This window comes from Tupaia chinensis, unplaced genomic scaffold, assembly GCF_000334495.1.
Source record: "Tupaia chinensis unplaced genomic scaffold, TupChi_1.0 Scaffold139457_1, whole genome shotgun sequence".
NCBI classification, from domain to species: domain Eukaryota; kingdom Metazoa; phylum Chordata; class Mammalia; order Scandentia; family Tupaiidae; genus Tupaia; species Tupaia belangeri.
The window spans coordinates 964,162-981,019 of NW_006199342.1; the positions used below are offsets into that span (position 1 = coordinate 964,162).

General features: G+C 43.0%; 1 protein-coding gene across 4 annotated transcripts in view; it reads left to right on the forward strand.

Moving 5' to 3' along the window:
• The window catches only part of STX11 (syntaxin 11), a 51,294-nt gene extending 34,450 nt beyond the window's left edge, over positions 1-16,844 (forward strand). For all 4 annotated transcript variants that reach the window (XM_027765692.1, XM_006161919.2, XM_006161920.2 and 1 more), the window contains one exon: positions 15,732-16,844. In XM_027765692.1, coding sequence (XP_027621493.1) covers positions 15,732-16,600 — 869 coding nt within the window. In that variant the 3' untranslated portion in view covers positions 16,601-16,844. The remainder of the gene's footprint in view (positions 1-15,731) is intronic.
• Positions 16,845-16,858: the final 14 nt, after the last annotated feature.

The window sequence follows — 16,858 nt, forward strand, 5'->3', positions numbered from 1 at the left end:
AAAATCAGGGACCCAGAGGCTGCTTCTCTTTTGAGAGATTGCTACCTTGTTTAAAAATGTTGTGGATTTCCAAAGAACCCGATCAGGCTTCAAGCACTCAAAACTCACATCTACCATTTCTTTCAAGGCAGGCCTCTCTACTTTGGGCTGAGTGTCAGGAAGCTGAGACCACACCTTTAAGAGTCTTAGAGCCCTTTGGTCCATCTGAGAAGATGTACCATATTAAATATTCCCAGGGTCTGTACACTGAGGCCAGACTCACTGACTTCGAGTCTCTTTTATCTTTTTTCTCAGCTATTACTAGAAAGACTGGAGCTGTTAAAAAAAAAAAAAAAGTTTATTTTCCAGTTTTCTAAGTTCTGGTTGCTCTTTATTTTCTCTAATATAGTAGTCCCCTTTTTTGTGGTTTTGCTTTCTGGTTCTGCAGTTACCTGTGGTCAACTGTAGCCCAAAAATATCAGAGTATTTTGAGGCTGGGCCTGGTAGCGTCTGCAGAATCCAGCTACCTGGGAGGCTGAGGCAGGAGGCACTAGGTTATCCTGGGAACCCATCAGGACCCTGTCTTCACTAAACAGGGGTGAGGGGGGAGGACAAAAATATTACAGAGTATTGAGAGAAAGAGCTCACATTCAACCATTCATATGCTTTTATTTCAGTCTATTGTTATACCTTCTATTTTATTAATTACTATTGCCAATCTCTTACTGGATGTAATTTGTAAATTTTGCCATAGGTATGTATGAGTAGGAAGAAACAGAGTGCTTATAGGGTTTGGTACTGTCTGTGGTTTCAGGCATCCACGGGGGTCTTGGGACCCATCCCCTGAGGATAAGAAGCGCCTACTGTAATGCTAACAGACAATTCACTATTTAACTCACCTCTCTCTTGCAGAGTCTTACATGCAGCTAGAAGCTCTCAATTCACACTTTCTTTTTTTATTTTACTTTTTTTTTTGGAGAGATTTTCACTATAGGGCGCGTGCGCTCGCCAGACAGACAGAGAGAGACAGAGAGACAGAAAGCGAGAAATCACCCCCCAGGGGGGATGGTCACACCGCAATCCCTTCTCCTCCATTCTCTTCTCAGGATCTTGGGCACGCACACATGCCCAGCGTGAGTTTTAAGCCACCGGGTCTGGGACGCGAACCGCGGTCGACTACGTGGGAGTCCAGCGACATAGCCATTACGCTAACTGCTGGTTCCCTCAGTTCACACTTTCAACATGCTGTCTGAAAATCTGTGCAGCTAGATCCAACATTCACTATGTGCCTTTTCAGTCTCCTCCACAGTCTGGGTTGCTTTCCTCCTTGCTCCCCTCGATTGCTCTGGTACTTCCTCCCCACCTGTCAGCCTCTGCTAACAGTCTGCGCACCACCTGTCCTGGCTTTGCTGACCGTTACCTCACTGCTTCCACCTGCTGTCTGGGTCCAAGGTCAATGCTGAATATTTTATGTTTTTGTTATGGTAGCATGTCACTTTGGGTACCAGTTTTTGTATCAGTTAGCTTTTGCTGCGTAAGAAACTATTATTCATCTTAGTGGCTTTAAAAATAATGATCTATTATTTCTCACAATGCTGTTGATAGGCTGAGTGTCATCTGTTGGGTCCCTTTAGGCTCATTTATGCTCAGTCATTTGGTGTCTTGGAGTGCCTTTTTTTTTTTTTTTTGGTAATCTTTTACAGAGTGTGAACAAATGGAGGGTGGAAGGAATGGGAAGCTTAGTAAGTCAGTCAAAAGTAGGTGGTAAATGATGCTCATCATATCATGGCATAATCTAATAATTTGATACTTTCATAGTTCAGATGCTAGCTGATACTGAAATAGTAAAATAATAGCTAGCATTGGAGCCAGCAGATGGCATAGTGGTTAGGTCATTGAACTCCTGTATGGCCAACTGTGGTTTGAGTCCTGGACCCGGTGGCTTAAAACCCATGCCAGGCGTGTGTGTGTGTGTGTTTGTCTGTGTGTGTATACTCAAAATTCCAAAGAGGACAATGGAGAAGGGGAGTGTGGCCATACCCCCTCGAGGGGGCAGTGATTTCTCACTTTCCCTGTCACTGTCTTTGTCACTCTTTTCTCTCTGTCTCTCTCTGTTTTTCTGGCAAGCTCATGTGCCCTACAGCAAAAACCTCTACAAAATAATAACAATAAATAATAATAATAGGTAGCACTTACTGAAGAGTCAATGTATGCTCAAGAAAATATTTTACACATATATTACAATTTTGTTGCTATACATTGAAATGTGTATCTCACAAAATTTGTTTTCCCTTGCTAATAACATTCATTCTATCATTACTTGTAGGTTACTTAAATAAAAAGAATTCTTTCTTTAAAATGTAAGCAGCATATAAGATAATCATTATCATAGTTGTCTACCCTCATTACCTTAGATTTTACGTCACATGGTTATTGAGTTGATTAAGCAGAGAACAAAATAAGTGGCTGTCCCTCACCTGCCTGACTTTCATACCAATTGAGAAATGAGAAGGGAAAAGCATTCTAAGGCCAAAGTGTCACCTTTGTTGCAATAAGGAAAGACAAGTTTGGAGGATGTGGTTTATGACAGTGGAGCACAGGGCTTTATGATTCAGAACCCAGAATTAGATAGACTTACCCTTCCTGGTAGCACTGGCCAGAGCTGACCTCATTCACTCCTACCCAGGAGCAGTGCAGAGGGGACCCGGGTTCTCTGTGGTAAGCCCACTTCCAGGAAAAGAGGAGGCAGGGCTATCATGGTCAGCTTCTTCCAGGGTCACCAATCAGACCAGCAGCTCCATGACCCTCTTAACCCTGAAGAAAGAGGAACATTTTCAAGCAAACAAAAGTACGTCGCAGGACCAGCAGTTAGCGTATGTCACTGGACTCTCATGTAGTCAAATGCAGTTCAGGTCCTGGACCCGGTGGCTTAAACTCACGCTGGGCGTGTGTGCGTGTGTGCGTGCGTGCCCAAGATCTCGAGAGGAGAATGGAGGAGAAGGGATTGCGGCATGGCCATCCCCCCTGGGGGGTGATTTCTTGTTTTCTGTCTCTCTGTCTCTATCTGGCTTTCTGGCTCGCGCACGTGCTCTATAGCGAAAACCTCTCAAAAAAAAAAAAAAAAAAGTACTTCACCATGCAGTTCAAAGACGTTAATAATGACCATTTGGGTCATCAATAAATTGTTTAACATCCTCTCTTTACGAAGCAGGGAATTATGTCATTGCATTTTAGAAAAGGACTTCCAACAAAAATAAGCAAATACCTTTCACATTTGGAGGGAGAAATTTCAGTTATTGGAAAAGTGAGTTATGTGGAAAAACTTCCTGCATTAAGGCTATTGTATACCTCAGCTATTTCTGCACCTCCTGCAAAAAAAAGTCAGACAAAAGTAATAATGTGCTTCCTTTGAGAATTTAAGAGGAGGTTCAGGCTCTGTGGTGTAGTCAGTTGTGTATTTGACTATGGAGCTTGAAGTCACATGCTGATCGCGGTTCAAGTCCTCGGCCTGGTTGACCTGCAACACGCTGGGCATGTGCACATATGCCCAGGCTCCTGGAGGGCTAGAGGATTGGAGGAAGGGGACTGTGGTGTGATCAAACCCCGTGGGGGGTGCTTTCCTCTCTGATTCTCTGTGCCTCTCATCCATGCACATGAGCTCTGTCATGAATTTTTCTAAAAATAACAAGAAAGAATTTAAGAGGAGTAACTAAGCAACCAGATTAGAATAAGTGGCTCAAAGGACACTGTCTAAGAGAATGGAGACTAGGAAAAGGAATGTAAAAAATCTGTGGGACTTTCCTCAGCTGGTATTATGAGTTGAAAAAGAAAATAAATGAGTCTGAAAAGTCCACTGTCTCCTTTTCTCTCTTTTCTCTTTTTTTAAACTTAATTTTGTTTCTTTGGAAAGATAGAAAGACAGAGAGACAGAGGCAGGTATGCTCCATGGGGTCTTCTCAAATACCCTGGCCCCCCACCCCTGACCTTCCAGCCAGGATCACAGGCATGTGCTTCAGATTGACCTGGGATGGAGCTGGGAGCCATAGTCAGTCTCCAGGTGACTCCAGCTTTGCAGAGCAGTGATAGGGACCACCTGTGCCACTGTGGTTGTGCCTGATGTCTCCTTTTAAAAGACATTCTGTGGTAAGGCCAGCAGGTGGTGTGGTGGTTAAGGCACTGGTATTTCCACATGGCCAGTGGTGGTTTGGGTCCCAGTCCTGGCAACTTGCTTTCTTGCTTGTTTTCTCTCTCTGGTGAATGCATATGCCCTACAGCAAATTTTAAAAATAATTATTATAAATAAAATTAAATAAATTATTTAAATAAATAATAATAAATAAATTATTTTTAAAAGATACTCTATGGAATAATTAAAAAATATAAAGGCCAAGTCAAGTCAAGTCAAACTGGACTTGAAATTTAATCTCAGTTTTTCCCCACAGATAGCGCTTTTCCATATTTTCCAGCCCAAAGTTTGCTTCACATTCCAGGGCCAAACAATATCAGATGTTCAGATATAGCTGTTTGCCAATACTAGCACAAGAAGACTTCAAAAAGTGTGGAAAGTAGAATTATGTATAAAGTTTATGTTGGTGCAAAAATGAAAATTATGAAGGTTTTTTTCATAACACACATTTTTCCATGAATTTTTAAATATTCCTAATATAGATAAGAACACACAAAAATATTTGGTTGTTGCTTTAGATTTTTGCCATAGAACATGTGTGACTGCTGGAGAGAGAAAGGGAGAGAGAGAGATGAAGTGAGAAATCACTCTGCAGAGGGGAAGGTTCCTCTGAAGACTTTGGCCACACATGCACATGGGCCTCATACGTTTTTCAGGCTGCCTTAACCGCCACACCACGTGCTAGCTCCAAAGTGCAAAAACTCTTACAGAGGGCCTGAGTCTTGGTCATTGAATGCTTCTCCCTTCACCTCCTCCCTTAGAAAGCTCATCTATTTTCATTGCCTTTTGCCACTTCAATGCACCCGACCAGAAAACTTACATCTCCAGGTAGCCATGTGTTTATAAAAACAAAACAAAACAAAAGCTTACTGATTTGTCCATGAGAGGGACAGAGAGAAAAAGGTACATGCCTACCAGCCTTTACTCCGTGATCCACTCCCAGCCTCAGCGTGATCATGCGTGATCGTGTGTGTGCCCAGCATGTTTAGGGAGGTCATAAGATGCAAACCCAGGACTTTTCCCATGTAGATCCAGTCTGAGTTACTGCTGTGCCACCGACTGGCTCCCAGGTGTCCGTGCTTTGTTTTTTTAGAGAGTTCATCATTTTATAGACTTCTGGGAAGTCGTGGTGACTTACTGGCTGATGGAGACTCTACTAGGTGAAATGTTGCAGTGTCAGGAAATTTGGATACGAAGTTAGTATGGGAAAGAAAGTAGTGATTTTTTATTTTTTCCAAAAAAATTATTGTGACCAGCCGATGCCATAATGGTTACATCACTGGGCTCCCATGGAATCGACCACAGTTTGAATTCCAGACCTGGTGGTTTAAAACTCACGCTGGGTGCATGTGCCTGTGTGCCCAAGATCCTGAGAGGGGAATGGAGGAGAAGGGATTGTGGTGTGGTCATCCCCCTGGAGGATGGTTTCTCACTTTCTGTCTCTCTGTCTCTCTGGTGAGTGTTTATACCCTATAACAAAAATCTCTCAAGAAAGTATTATTTATTATTTATTATTATTATTATTTAACTTGACTGGGGGTAGGGAGTGGGAGGGAGTGAGAAAGCAAACTGCCAGGTTTGGAACTCAAACCATGGTTGACCATGTGGGAATCCAGCACCTTAACCAGCTCGCTATCTGCTGGCCCAGAAAGTAATGATTCTAGCAATGAAAATATTTCTGTGTATTAATCCAGATCCAGGGTATTGGATGGTGGTAATTGTATTGAATATAAAAGTTCAATTAGGGACTAAGTTCCCTAGAAGATGAAAGATTTCAGAAACACTCTTTTGAAGGGTTTGGGGAAAAAGAAGTCACTATCACTTTGAGGATTACAGACGGACTGTACATTTGGGATTTACGTCTTGCTCCACATTTATACGCTGTGTGACTTCAGGCCAACTGTTTAAAGTCACGAGGTTTCAGGTTTCCACATCTGTAAACTGGGAATGATTACCCCTCAGAGGGATAAGTGAGTGAGCAGCAGTCCATGCTCCGTATTACACTTGGCTCTTTACAGTGCTTGATCCATGTCAGCGGAGCAAGCCCCACAGTAGTGGTTAAGGGAGCCAGCTCTCAAATCGATCAAGGTTCAATTCTCAGCCCAGGGGGCTTGAGCCACCCACTGGGCATGTGTGCATATGTGCCCTAAATCCAATTAGGATGGGAAAGTGGAGGAGAAGGAATTGTGTTGGTACCATGTCCCATGAGGGGATGCTTTCTCCTTCTCTCTCTGTCTTTCCACCTCTCTTTTTGGTGAGCATACTTGCCCTCTGGCAATTAAAAAAAAAAAAAGACAAATGTTAGCTGCAGAGCAGAATATTGGAAACCTATACCAGAGTAGCAGCCTGGATTTACAGCCTATTTCCAGACTGTATCTGAAAGCATAGTGCTGGAAGTGAGTTCCGACTGCTCGCTGGCTGCTCACTGACAGCATATTGGACCCACCTTCTTCATCCACACGTTGACAGCACATTCCTATTGAGAGCACCGAAAGGTGAGAGCGTCAATGAGTGGAGTGACTGAAAAGTGGAGACCCGGGTTCTAGACTCCTGCCAAATGCTTCGAATAACTCCTTCCTGCTGTTTGCTTCAAAGAAAAGAAGAAATCGACATTTTAAATGATTTCTTCTACCCCCAGCTGTTTGTAATTTTAATCCATCTTGATCAACACCCTTCAAAGTCTCAATTTGTGCTTTTAATGAGCCTAAGAAAATATGAAATGTGTTCCTATCCAATGCACTTTAAAACCTAACACAAGTTTCTTGGTTATTTGGGTTTTTTGTTCGTTTGTTTTAATTAGCTTCAGAAAAATAAGAAAATATGATCTTTTGGGGACTTTACTTATTTTAGCCTATAATTTTTAGAACAAGTTTTCCTCTTACATGTATCACCTTGAAAAAAAAAAAAGTTGTGGGGCCGGCAGATGGCATAGTGGCTAAGGGTGCTAGACTTCCACATAGTTGACCACAGTTCGAGTCCCAGATCTGGTGGCTTGCTTTCCCATTTTCTCTCCCTCTCTCTCTGTCTCTCTCTGGTGAATTAGAAATAAATAAATAAAGTTAAATAAAATAATTCTTTTAAAAAATTGCCAGAGAGTGTGCACCCCTGAGAGAGAGAGAGAGAGACAGAGAGAGAGAGAGAGAGACAGAACTCCCCAGTGGAGCATGGTTACACTGCAATTCTTTTTTCCTTCACTGCTCTATCCTTTCAGGATTTGGGGTGCTCACCCACATGTGCCCAGCTGTTGGGGCTGGCATTCAAACTGGGGTCAGCCATGTGTGATTGGCCTTTCTACACATAGGACTTAACCTCTGCACTGTGGGGTCAGCCTTAGATGGGTCATTTTTTTTAAATTAAAGAATTACTTTATTTAACTTTACTTGTTTAGTTTTTAGTTTGACCAGAGAGGTACAGAGCAAGAGAGAAAGAGAAAGCAAGCCGCCAGGTCCGGGACTCAAACTGTGGTCAGCCATGTGGCAGTCCAGCACCCTTATCCACTACACCACCTGCTGGCCCTGGTGTGTCATTTTTAAAATCAAGAAACAGAGTGAAGCAGATCGCCAGGCTTTTCTCAGCTGAGTAAAATGGTTTTTGATGAATGTGCATCAACTTGTTGAGGAAAGTACTCTCGTCGTCCTTCAAGGCTGGAAAGTAACTGCTAAATTACCTGATGTAGGACCTGTGGGATTTCCTGGCCCTCCCAAGTGACTGTGGGGTGGTGATGGCTGGGCAGAAGGGACTGGACATTGTGGAACTTGAGAAAGATATATGTGGGGTCAGCAGGTGGAGTTGTGGTTAAGCTGCTGGACTCCCATGTAGCCGACCATGGTTTGAGTCTCAGCCCGGGTGGCTTGGAACTCCTGCCAGGTGTGTGTGCATGCGTGCTGAAAATCCCAAGAGGAGAATGGAGAAGAGATTGTGGCCTGGCCATCTCCTCCACCCCCTGGGTGTGATTTTTCCCTTTCTGTGTCTCTGTCTCTTTGGTAAGTTCGTATGCAAAAATATTTCTCTCAAAAAAAAAAAATAGAAGAGAAAGATAAATGCTGGGTGACTACAAAGGCTGTGCACGTTGTGGCCTCGTTGAGGAAGAGAGGGGCTGACGATGTTCCCCATGCTCACTTTACCAGGCCCTACGCCCAGGTGCGGGGTGCATCCACCTGAAAAAGGGGCACTTTCTAGTTTTTATAAAGTGATTACAAAATCCCTATGCAGAGGCTTGCTAAGGCACCTTATGGACCAGTGATGGGCCTCCTGGTTTATAATCATTATTTAAAGAGTATTTTAAAAATTAAGATCAAATCAGGACAGAAGAGATATATTAAAGCTTCTGAAATCAGAACATGAACATGAGTACTGTTTAAAAGTCTTCATTTGGAGTATTTATCTTAGAGCCAAGATCTTTTTGCTTCACAAATAGCTGAATAATATACGCAGAGCGTGTGTGTGTGTGTCTGTGTACTTTAGTTCCTATTGAAACAAGAATGCCAAACTTTCTGAATTCACATAAAAGCAGAAGGAGCCTGAAACTTCTCTTTATCATACCTACAGAAGGGAAGGTCCTGGCATGCTTTTGGATTTGTTTCCCCCCTGTCATCTACAAGTCAATCTCTGAAATAAACCGCACTCGACTGGATTGGATCCTTGCTTTCACTGCATTGCGTATCTCCATATCTGAAGTTTTTCACTTCTTGTGAAAATGCCTTGACATCTTGCTGTGAAACAGGGAAAGGTTTTGTTTCTCGGTAGTAGGCAACATTTGCTAAATGCATACATTAGTTAGGACTGCCAGAACAAAATTTCATGGACTGGGTGGTTTAAACAATAAGTGTGTATTTACTTACAGTCCTGGAGGCTGGAAATCCAAGGTCAGGGTGTTGGCAGGGCTGGTTTCTTCTGAGGCTTCTCTCCGTGGCTTGTAGATGATCACCTTTTCCTTCTGTCTTCACATGGTCCTTTCTCCGTGCATGCACATGTCTGTGTCCAAATTTCCCCTTCTTCTAAGGACATGAAACACATTGGACTAGGGCCCATCCTAATGACCTCACTTTAACTTAATTGCCTCTTTAAAGACCTTACCTCCAAACACAGTAATATTCTGAGATATTGGGGTTATGGCTTCCACATATTAATTTGGAAGGGAGGTGCAATGGAGAGGCATGAATTCTTTCCTTTATGATCAAAGACTATTCATTGTGAGTCTTTAAAGAGATTTTATCTATTTATTTCATAACAGAGAGAGAGAAAGATAGAGTCAGAGAAAGACAAACAGCCTCAACAAGATCTCATGCTATAATACTCCTCCTAGACCTCCCAGCCAGCCAGGATCATGGAAATGTCCATGCCTGCCCAGTATGTATAGGTGAACCTGGGAATGGAAACTCTATCTTCCACATGGCTTCCAACATTCCAGAGTGTGGTGCTCTTGCTGCACCACCATGGCTGGACCTACACATTGTGTTTATAAGTGGTTCCGTTAGAGGCAAGTTGGGAATAATGACTTTCATGGTATTTGTTGTATTCTCCAATGCTTTGGTTATTTATGTAGTTGTTATCTCCTTTCATTGACCATCTAAGGTAGATAGAAACCTGATTTCCGGAACTTTCCTTTCTGATATGACAGAAAAGTTCAAGAGTGTATGCGCCAAATTCAGTAGGCTCCTCACAGCAAGCTCTAGGTCCCAGTGGTCATCATATTTAGCTATTCGCATATCACCACCCTCCATTGTTCTCTGTGAATGCTGCTAGAGAACATATTCTCTTACTTGAGGATGCTTGTAATAGTGACGCTCAATCTTCAATTTTGTTCATACTCCCCTTTGTTCAGTGCCTACAAAATTAATATTGTCCATCCTAAATGAAATGGTTGAGATAAACTATCTCTACTATTCTCAGTTACTCTGCCCTTGGGGCTTTGGAGATCATCGTATGCCTCACTAGATTGACAGTGAGTTCTCAGGTGACTTTGATTTTTCTAGATTCCACCCCAAGGAGCCAGAAGTCAGCACTGCCTCTCTAGGGGGAAGAGAGGCCAATAGCGAACCTTTTCCTTCCCTATGAATTGTTTGCCTACCAAGACTGCCTCCAATCTGAGGACTATTACTGGTTCTGAAGAACTGCATGATATTTATAAATAAAAAACTGTCATGATGATAGCTATCTGGAGAGTGGGTCACGAATTTGGGTGTGCATTAGAATTACCTGGACACCATCCTAGGCCTACTAAATCAAAATCTCTAGGGGCCTAGACATGTGTAATCAGTAAAGCTCTCCAGATGATTCTATTGCTGTTACTCTACTATCATCTCTTTGTTCCTTTGTTTTCTCTTACATAACATTTTATTGCTCAATGAAAGAAGACTTAAGCAATTCCTTTTCCTTCCCTATTGGATCTAGTTCTCAGGACAGATTACATGTGTGCCTGGAAAGAAAATTAGAAAGCAGATTTCTGGTAATTAGTCATACATTTTCTTGTGAATTCTTTACCTTCAGGTGCATCAAAGCAGGACTTATTTTAGCAACTTCATGTATTTTACTGAAGTTTATTATATTATCTTTTATCACAGTGAGATAAGAAGGTCAGTAGAATTATTTGATTCTTTTTTCTCTTTTACCAAAGTTCTCCTTTCAGGAACTCATAGTACAGAATCAAGCTAATAAATACGTAGTTTATTTTGATGTTCTTTTTATTTTCATTTCTATATTTTGGTGTGAGTTCAACAAGATTTGTAACCTTTTTGATGGATATTCTTAGAAATTGCAGCCTCTTAGTTGACTTCATGTTGTATTAGTTTTCCTAATGCTAGTATCTTGGTGACCAGAAGGACTTTTATTTAACCTAGAGCTGGGCTAGGCCAGGAAAGGTGAGCAGAGGGCAGGGTGAAAGGTGAACAGGAGACAAGATCTCCTTCTTAGCTACACCCCTATAGGGAATCTTTACATCACCTGGGCCCTTCCTTTCTCCTTACAAGATTATGAACTTGGGCCTTCAAATAAGCTTAGGCCATCACCGGATTTAGAACTGGTGACTTTATGCTTGTTAGATCTTGTGTAGGAATGACTATCCCTGAACATCCTGTGAGACCATTCCCTATATGATTAAACTGTATTTTCATATTGGGAATGAGATGATGTCCCTCAGATAACCTTTTCATGGTTCTAGGACAGCAATGCAGATCATAGGCCCTGTCTAGGACAGGCAGGTTGCCTATGAACTGATCTCTAGTGTCCTGCTGTGTGGCTCTGTCCCTTAACCAGCCATTACTCTCCATAGTAGTGCCTCATAAGACTTGGTCAAGACACAAAGACATTTGCCTCTTATTGTTGTCTTATTCATCAAAACTGATACAGGGATCAGCAGATGGTATAATGGTTTTATTGCTGGACTTCCATATAGTCATTGTGGTTCGAGTCCTGGACCTGGTAGCTTAAAATTTACACTGGGCTTGTGTGGATGCATGCCCATAATCTCAAGAGGAGAATGGAGGAGAAGGGATTGTGGTGTGGCCATCTCCCCAGGGGGATGATTTCTTGCTTTCTGTCTCTCTGGCAAGCACACATGCCCTGTAGCAAAAATTTCTGTAAAACAACAATAACAAAACTGATAAATTATTTGTCTCATCCACCTTTTGCAAAGTAGATTATACTGGGTGAAACTTACGCAGATGGAGACAGCTAAACTTCACACTAGCTAGCTAATGTACTTTACTTAGGTATCTTAATCCATTCAGGCTGATATAACAAAATACCTTAAACTGGATAACTTATAAATAATAGGGATTTATTGCTCACTGTCTGGAAGCTGGAAGTCTAAGACCAAAGCACCAGTAAATTTGATATCTGGTAAAGGTTCATTCACTTGTTCATAGGTTGCATGTTTTCTGCTTCTTCACTTGAGAAACAAGGGGCCAACGAGTTCTCTGTAATTTTTCTTATAAGGTCACAAATGCTCAGCCCTCGTGACTTAATCATCTCCCCAAGGTTCCAACTCTTTTTGAAAAACGTTTGTGTGTGTGTGAGGGGGGAGTTGGCGGGGCGCTAGAGGCCATGTGTGTGCAAAAAAGAGAAAGAGAGGGAGGAGAGAAAGTACTCCTTATAGGGCATGATCACACCTCAACCCCTTCTCCTCCATCTCTCTCTCTCTCCTGCTGGGATTTTGGGAGCAGACACATGCACCCTACATGTTTTTCAAGCAGCTGAGTTCAGGACTCAAACTGTGTAGTCAGCCATGCGGGATCTGGTTGTCTTAGCCACCAAGCTATTCATATTATCACATTGAGGATTAGGTTTCAATATATGAATTTTGGGGAGAACAGACACATTCTGACCACGGTACCAGGTTACATAAAGTGATTGTGATGTTGTCCTTTAAACACGTAGGATTTATAATATTGTAGGGTTTCATTAATTAGAAAACCTACATGAACGTCACAAAAAAATCTTGGGAAATACAGAAGAGCACAGAGGAGTAATTAAAACCATATATAATTTCAGAACTTAAAGGAAACAACAACCAAAACATCAGTGTGAACAAGTCAAGTCTCATTTCAGAATGCGTGTGTGATGGTGGTGCACCTTCTCTTCTCTTTGCCTGCTTCTCTATAAAGGAGTGTGGATGCGTCCCCTGCCCTCAGAAAGCCTTCCTAACTCTGACTTAGGCAGCAGCCAGTCGCTCATTATTTTGTATTTTAATTACTTTTGAACTTCTGTAAAAAAACAGTGTGGTGATGAAAATATTTACAGCCAAGAGCTGCACACTTCTTTGCATTTATCCTTAGAAGAAATGTATATAGGTGAAGACAAATGCTTTTTTTTTTTTTTTGAGAGGTTTTTGCTATAGGACATGTGCACTTGCCAGAAAGACAGAGAGAGACAGAGAGACTGAAAGAATTCACCCCCTTCCCCAAGGAGGGATGGCCATGCCGCAATCCTTCCTCCTCCATTCTCCTCTTGGGATCTTGGCACGCACACACACCCGGCATGAGTTTAAGCCAGCTGGTCTAGGACTTGCACTGTGGTTGACTACATGGAAGTCCAACAACGTAGCCATTACATCAACTGCTGGTCCTCCAAGACAAATGCTCACTTGAAAAACTTTTAGTACAGGTTGCTAAACTCTTGTCCAGAAAGTCTATCAATTTACTCACCTACTAGTAAATTTTGAGAGTTCCTACCATTCTTACCCACTTAAAAATTATTTTTAAAAAATTTCTCTAACTTGGTGGGGGAAAAAAGTCATCATTTTCATTTATATTTCCTTAACAGTGAAGTACATTATGAATATATTTTATACATTTACTAAAGACAGATTACTGTAGCTGTTAAAAGGAGCTATTCTGAAGCCTGATGGTTCATTTACTGGCAACTTGGTCTTCCTACACTCATATCAACACTGATAATGACCCTATCTACAGCCATTATCTGAATAGTACAGTCTGTATAAACTCTGAAGACAGTATCACACAGAACAGGTCTGTACTGTATGAGGCATACAGAAAGCACCTGATCCACATTAGCTTCTCCTGTGTTCTCTATCATTTATATTTCTTATATGACTTTTCATTATCTTTGGGTGAATGATTTTTTTTTTTTTTTGGTAGCTTAAAAAACACACAGTAAGTATCTTAACCTGTTAACTACCACATAGTGGAGTTTCCCCTCTGTTTTTGACTTGTCTTTACATTTTGATCAAAGGCAGGAAATATTAAAACATCAAGAAATTCAGAGAAAGGTATAGTTTTGAACCAGGCTGAGTCTTCTGTCTTCCTCTCCATTCCTTCCCATCATACTGCCAGTAGAGTCACCTTGTCATCGTGCTTTTAGTCACCAGAGAGCAGAAATGACATTTTAAGCAAGATAAAGTCTTATATTTAAAAAAATCACCATAATGGAATCAAACTTCTGCTTAATTTATGTAAATAATGGTCACGGAGAATGAGAGGCCAGGGTTAATATTTCAATATTTTCCATTTATTACTAAATCCAGCATGTCAGCATTCCATTAGTGGTGCTATAAAATTAATTACTTAAATTTGAAAGAAGCTTTTGATTTGAGATCAAGATTCCTGATAGATTGCGTAGCCATTAAATGTTACTAGTTTTCCCCTCTTTCCTGTAAATTATATGGTAGAGAGGTAATCTAGCTACAAACTCCTACTAAAAAGGAGACAATGTTTCCTATTTCAGCGTATATTCATGCTACTGAAAATGAAAGTTTTTCACTTCACTGGAAAGAATATAGAAACTCTTTTCACTTCACTGGAAAGAAACATGGAAATTCTGTTTGAGCTGCCAATTTGTTTCAAAAAACTATTAAGAGTGGGCAAATATTGTTGCTGTGCTATGGATAAACAGGAGTGTTATATCATTGCTACTGGGTTGTATATGATTGGAAATTGCCATATAAAAGATTTTTAAGAAATAATTTTTCTTAGTGATGCTTACTATTAAGGGATATTGGGGAGAGGAGTAAGGACATTTCAATATCCACATTTTCTTCTTTCTTACTAGCTTTCTCTTTGTTGTTGTTTTGGTTCTACAACTTTTTTTTGGAGAGGTTTTCACTATAGGGTGCGTGCACTTGCCAGACAGAGAGAGACAGAGAGACAGAAAGCAAGAAATCCCCCCCCAGGGGAGATGGCCACACCACAATCCCTTCTCCTCCATTCTCCTCTCGGGATCTTGGGCACGCACGCACACATACCCGGTGTGAGTTGAAGCCATCGGGTCCAGACTCAAACTGCAGTCAGCTACATGGGAGTCCAGCGACATAGCTATTATATCAGCTGCTAGTTCCTCTACAATGTTTTAAGAGGAAAAAGTTTAAATCATAATTTATGTGGTAACTATCCTTTTATTTTAAGGATTTTTGCCATAGGGTGCTGCACTCACCAGAGGGACAGAGACAGAAAGTGAGAAATCACCCCCCAGGGGGAATGGCCATGCCTCAATCCCTTCTCCTCCATTCTCCTCTCAGGATTTTGGGCACGCACATACATGCATCTGGTGTGAGTTTTAAGCCTCAGGGTCCGGGACTTGACCACAGTCGACTACTCGGGAATAGTGCTGTCAGTCACCCTTGTGCCATCTGTTGGTCCCTGTGGTAGTTATTTTAAGAGTTACTACACTGCAATGGAGGGATGCTCCTCGTGCTCAGCTGTACACAAAATAGGCAACACCTAGTGCCCATCTCCAGAGTCGTGTACATTTACCATCCTTATTCAAAAACTTTTTTGTGTACGTCTTTTCTTATTCCCTTTTCTGCGTCTGTTTTGATTTGTGAGGACTGGAAAACATAAAGCAGGAAAAAGACCCAATGCAATCTAAAATTTCGAATTGTTCATTGAGCTCTGGGGGCCTGTGCTGTGGAACTGCAGGTGCCTGTACGTTAGGAAATACAACCGCGTTCATCCCTTTCGGTGATCTTGACTTGTAAGCACAATGCCATAGAACACAGAGCCACTTCAGGGTACTTAGCACCACATCCGGGAATTCAGAACTGGGAGTGCCGAGCACAAGGCGTCTTTATTTTAAACTTTGAGGAATTGAACTTCTGTCTCTCTACTTGCAGGCAAAATGAAGGACCGGCTAGCGGAACTCCTGGAGCTGTCCAAGCACTATGACCAGCAGTTCCCCGACGGGGACGATACCTTGGACTCACCCCACGAGGACATCGTGTTCGAGACAGACCACATCCTGGAGTCCTTGTACCGAGACATCCAGGACATTCAGGATGAGAACCAGCTGCTCATGGTCGACGTGAAGCGGCTGGGCAAGCAGAATGTCCGCTTCCTCACGTCCATGAGGCGCCTCAGCAGCATCAAGCGCGACACCAACTCCATCGCCAAGGCCATCAAGGCCCGCGGCGAGGGCATCCACCGCAAGCTGCGCGCGCTGAAGGAGCTGAGCGAGGCGGCCGAGGCCCAGCACGGCGAGAACTCGGCCGTGGCGCGCATCGCGCAGGCGCAGTACCGCGCGCTCACCCGCGCCTTCCAGAGCGCCATGCACGAGTACAACCAGGCCGAGATGAAGCAGCGCGACAACTGCAAGATCCGCATCCAGCGCCAGCTGGAGATCATGGGCAAGGACGTCTCGGGCGACCAGATCGAGGACATGTTCGAGCAGGGCAAGTGGGACGTGTTCTCCGAGAACCTGCTGGCTGACGTGAAGGGTGCGCGGGCGGCGCTCAACGAGATCGAGAGTCGACACCGCGAGCTGCTGCGCCTGGAGGGCCGCATCCGTGACGTGCACGAGCTCTTCCTGCAGATGGCGTTGCTGGTGGAGCAGCAGGCGGACACCCTGAACGTCATCGAGCTCAACGTGCAGAAGACCATCGACTACACCGGCCAGGCCAAGGCGCAGGTGCGCAAGGCCGTGGAGTATAAGAAGAAGAACCCCTGCCGGACCATCTGCTGCTGCTGCTGTCCGTGCCTCAGTTAGCCAGCTGGCCAGAGTCCACCGCGCATCCAGTAGGAACCGTCCTGCCACTGGCCAGGTCCTCTGCACAACAGCGAGCTGGCCCTGCCCCTCATGGAAGCAACTCAGTCTTTAGAGAAAGAAGAAACCCGAAGTTCAAGAACTCCAACTCAGCTCGTGCTTGGGAAGATGGTTGATACCGTCTGATGGTTTTTCAGTAAAGACAGATTTCTTCTGAAACGGTATGAGGTCCTTATGTGATGACAGCCGTTCCCCCCTCTG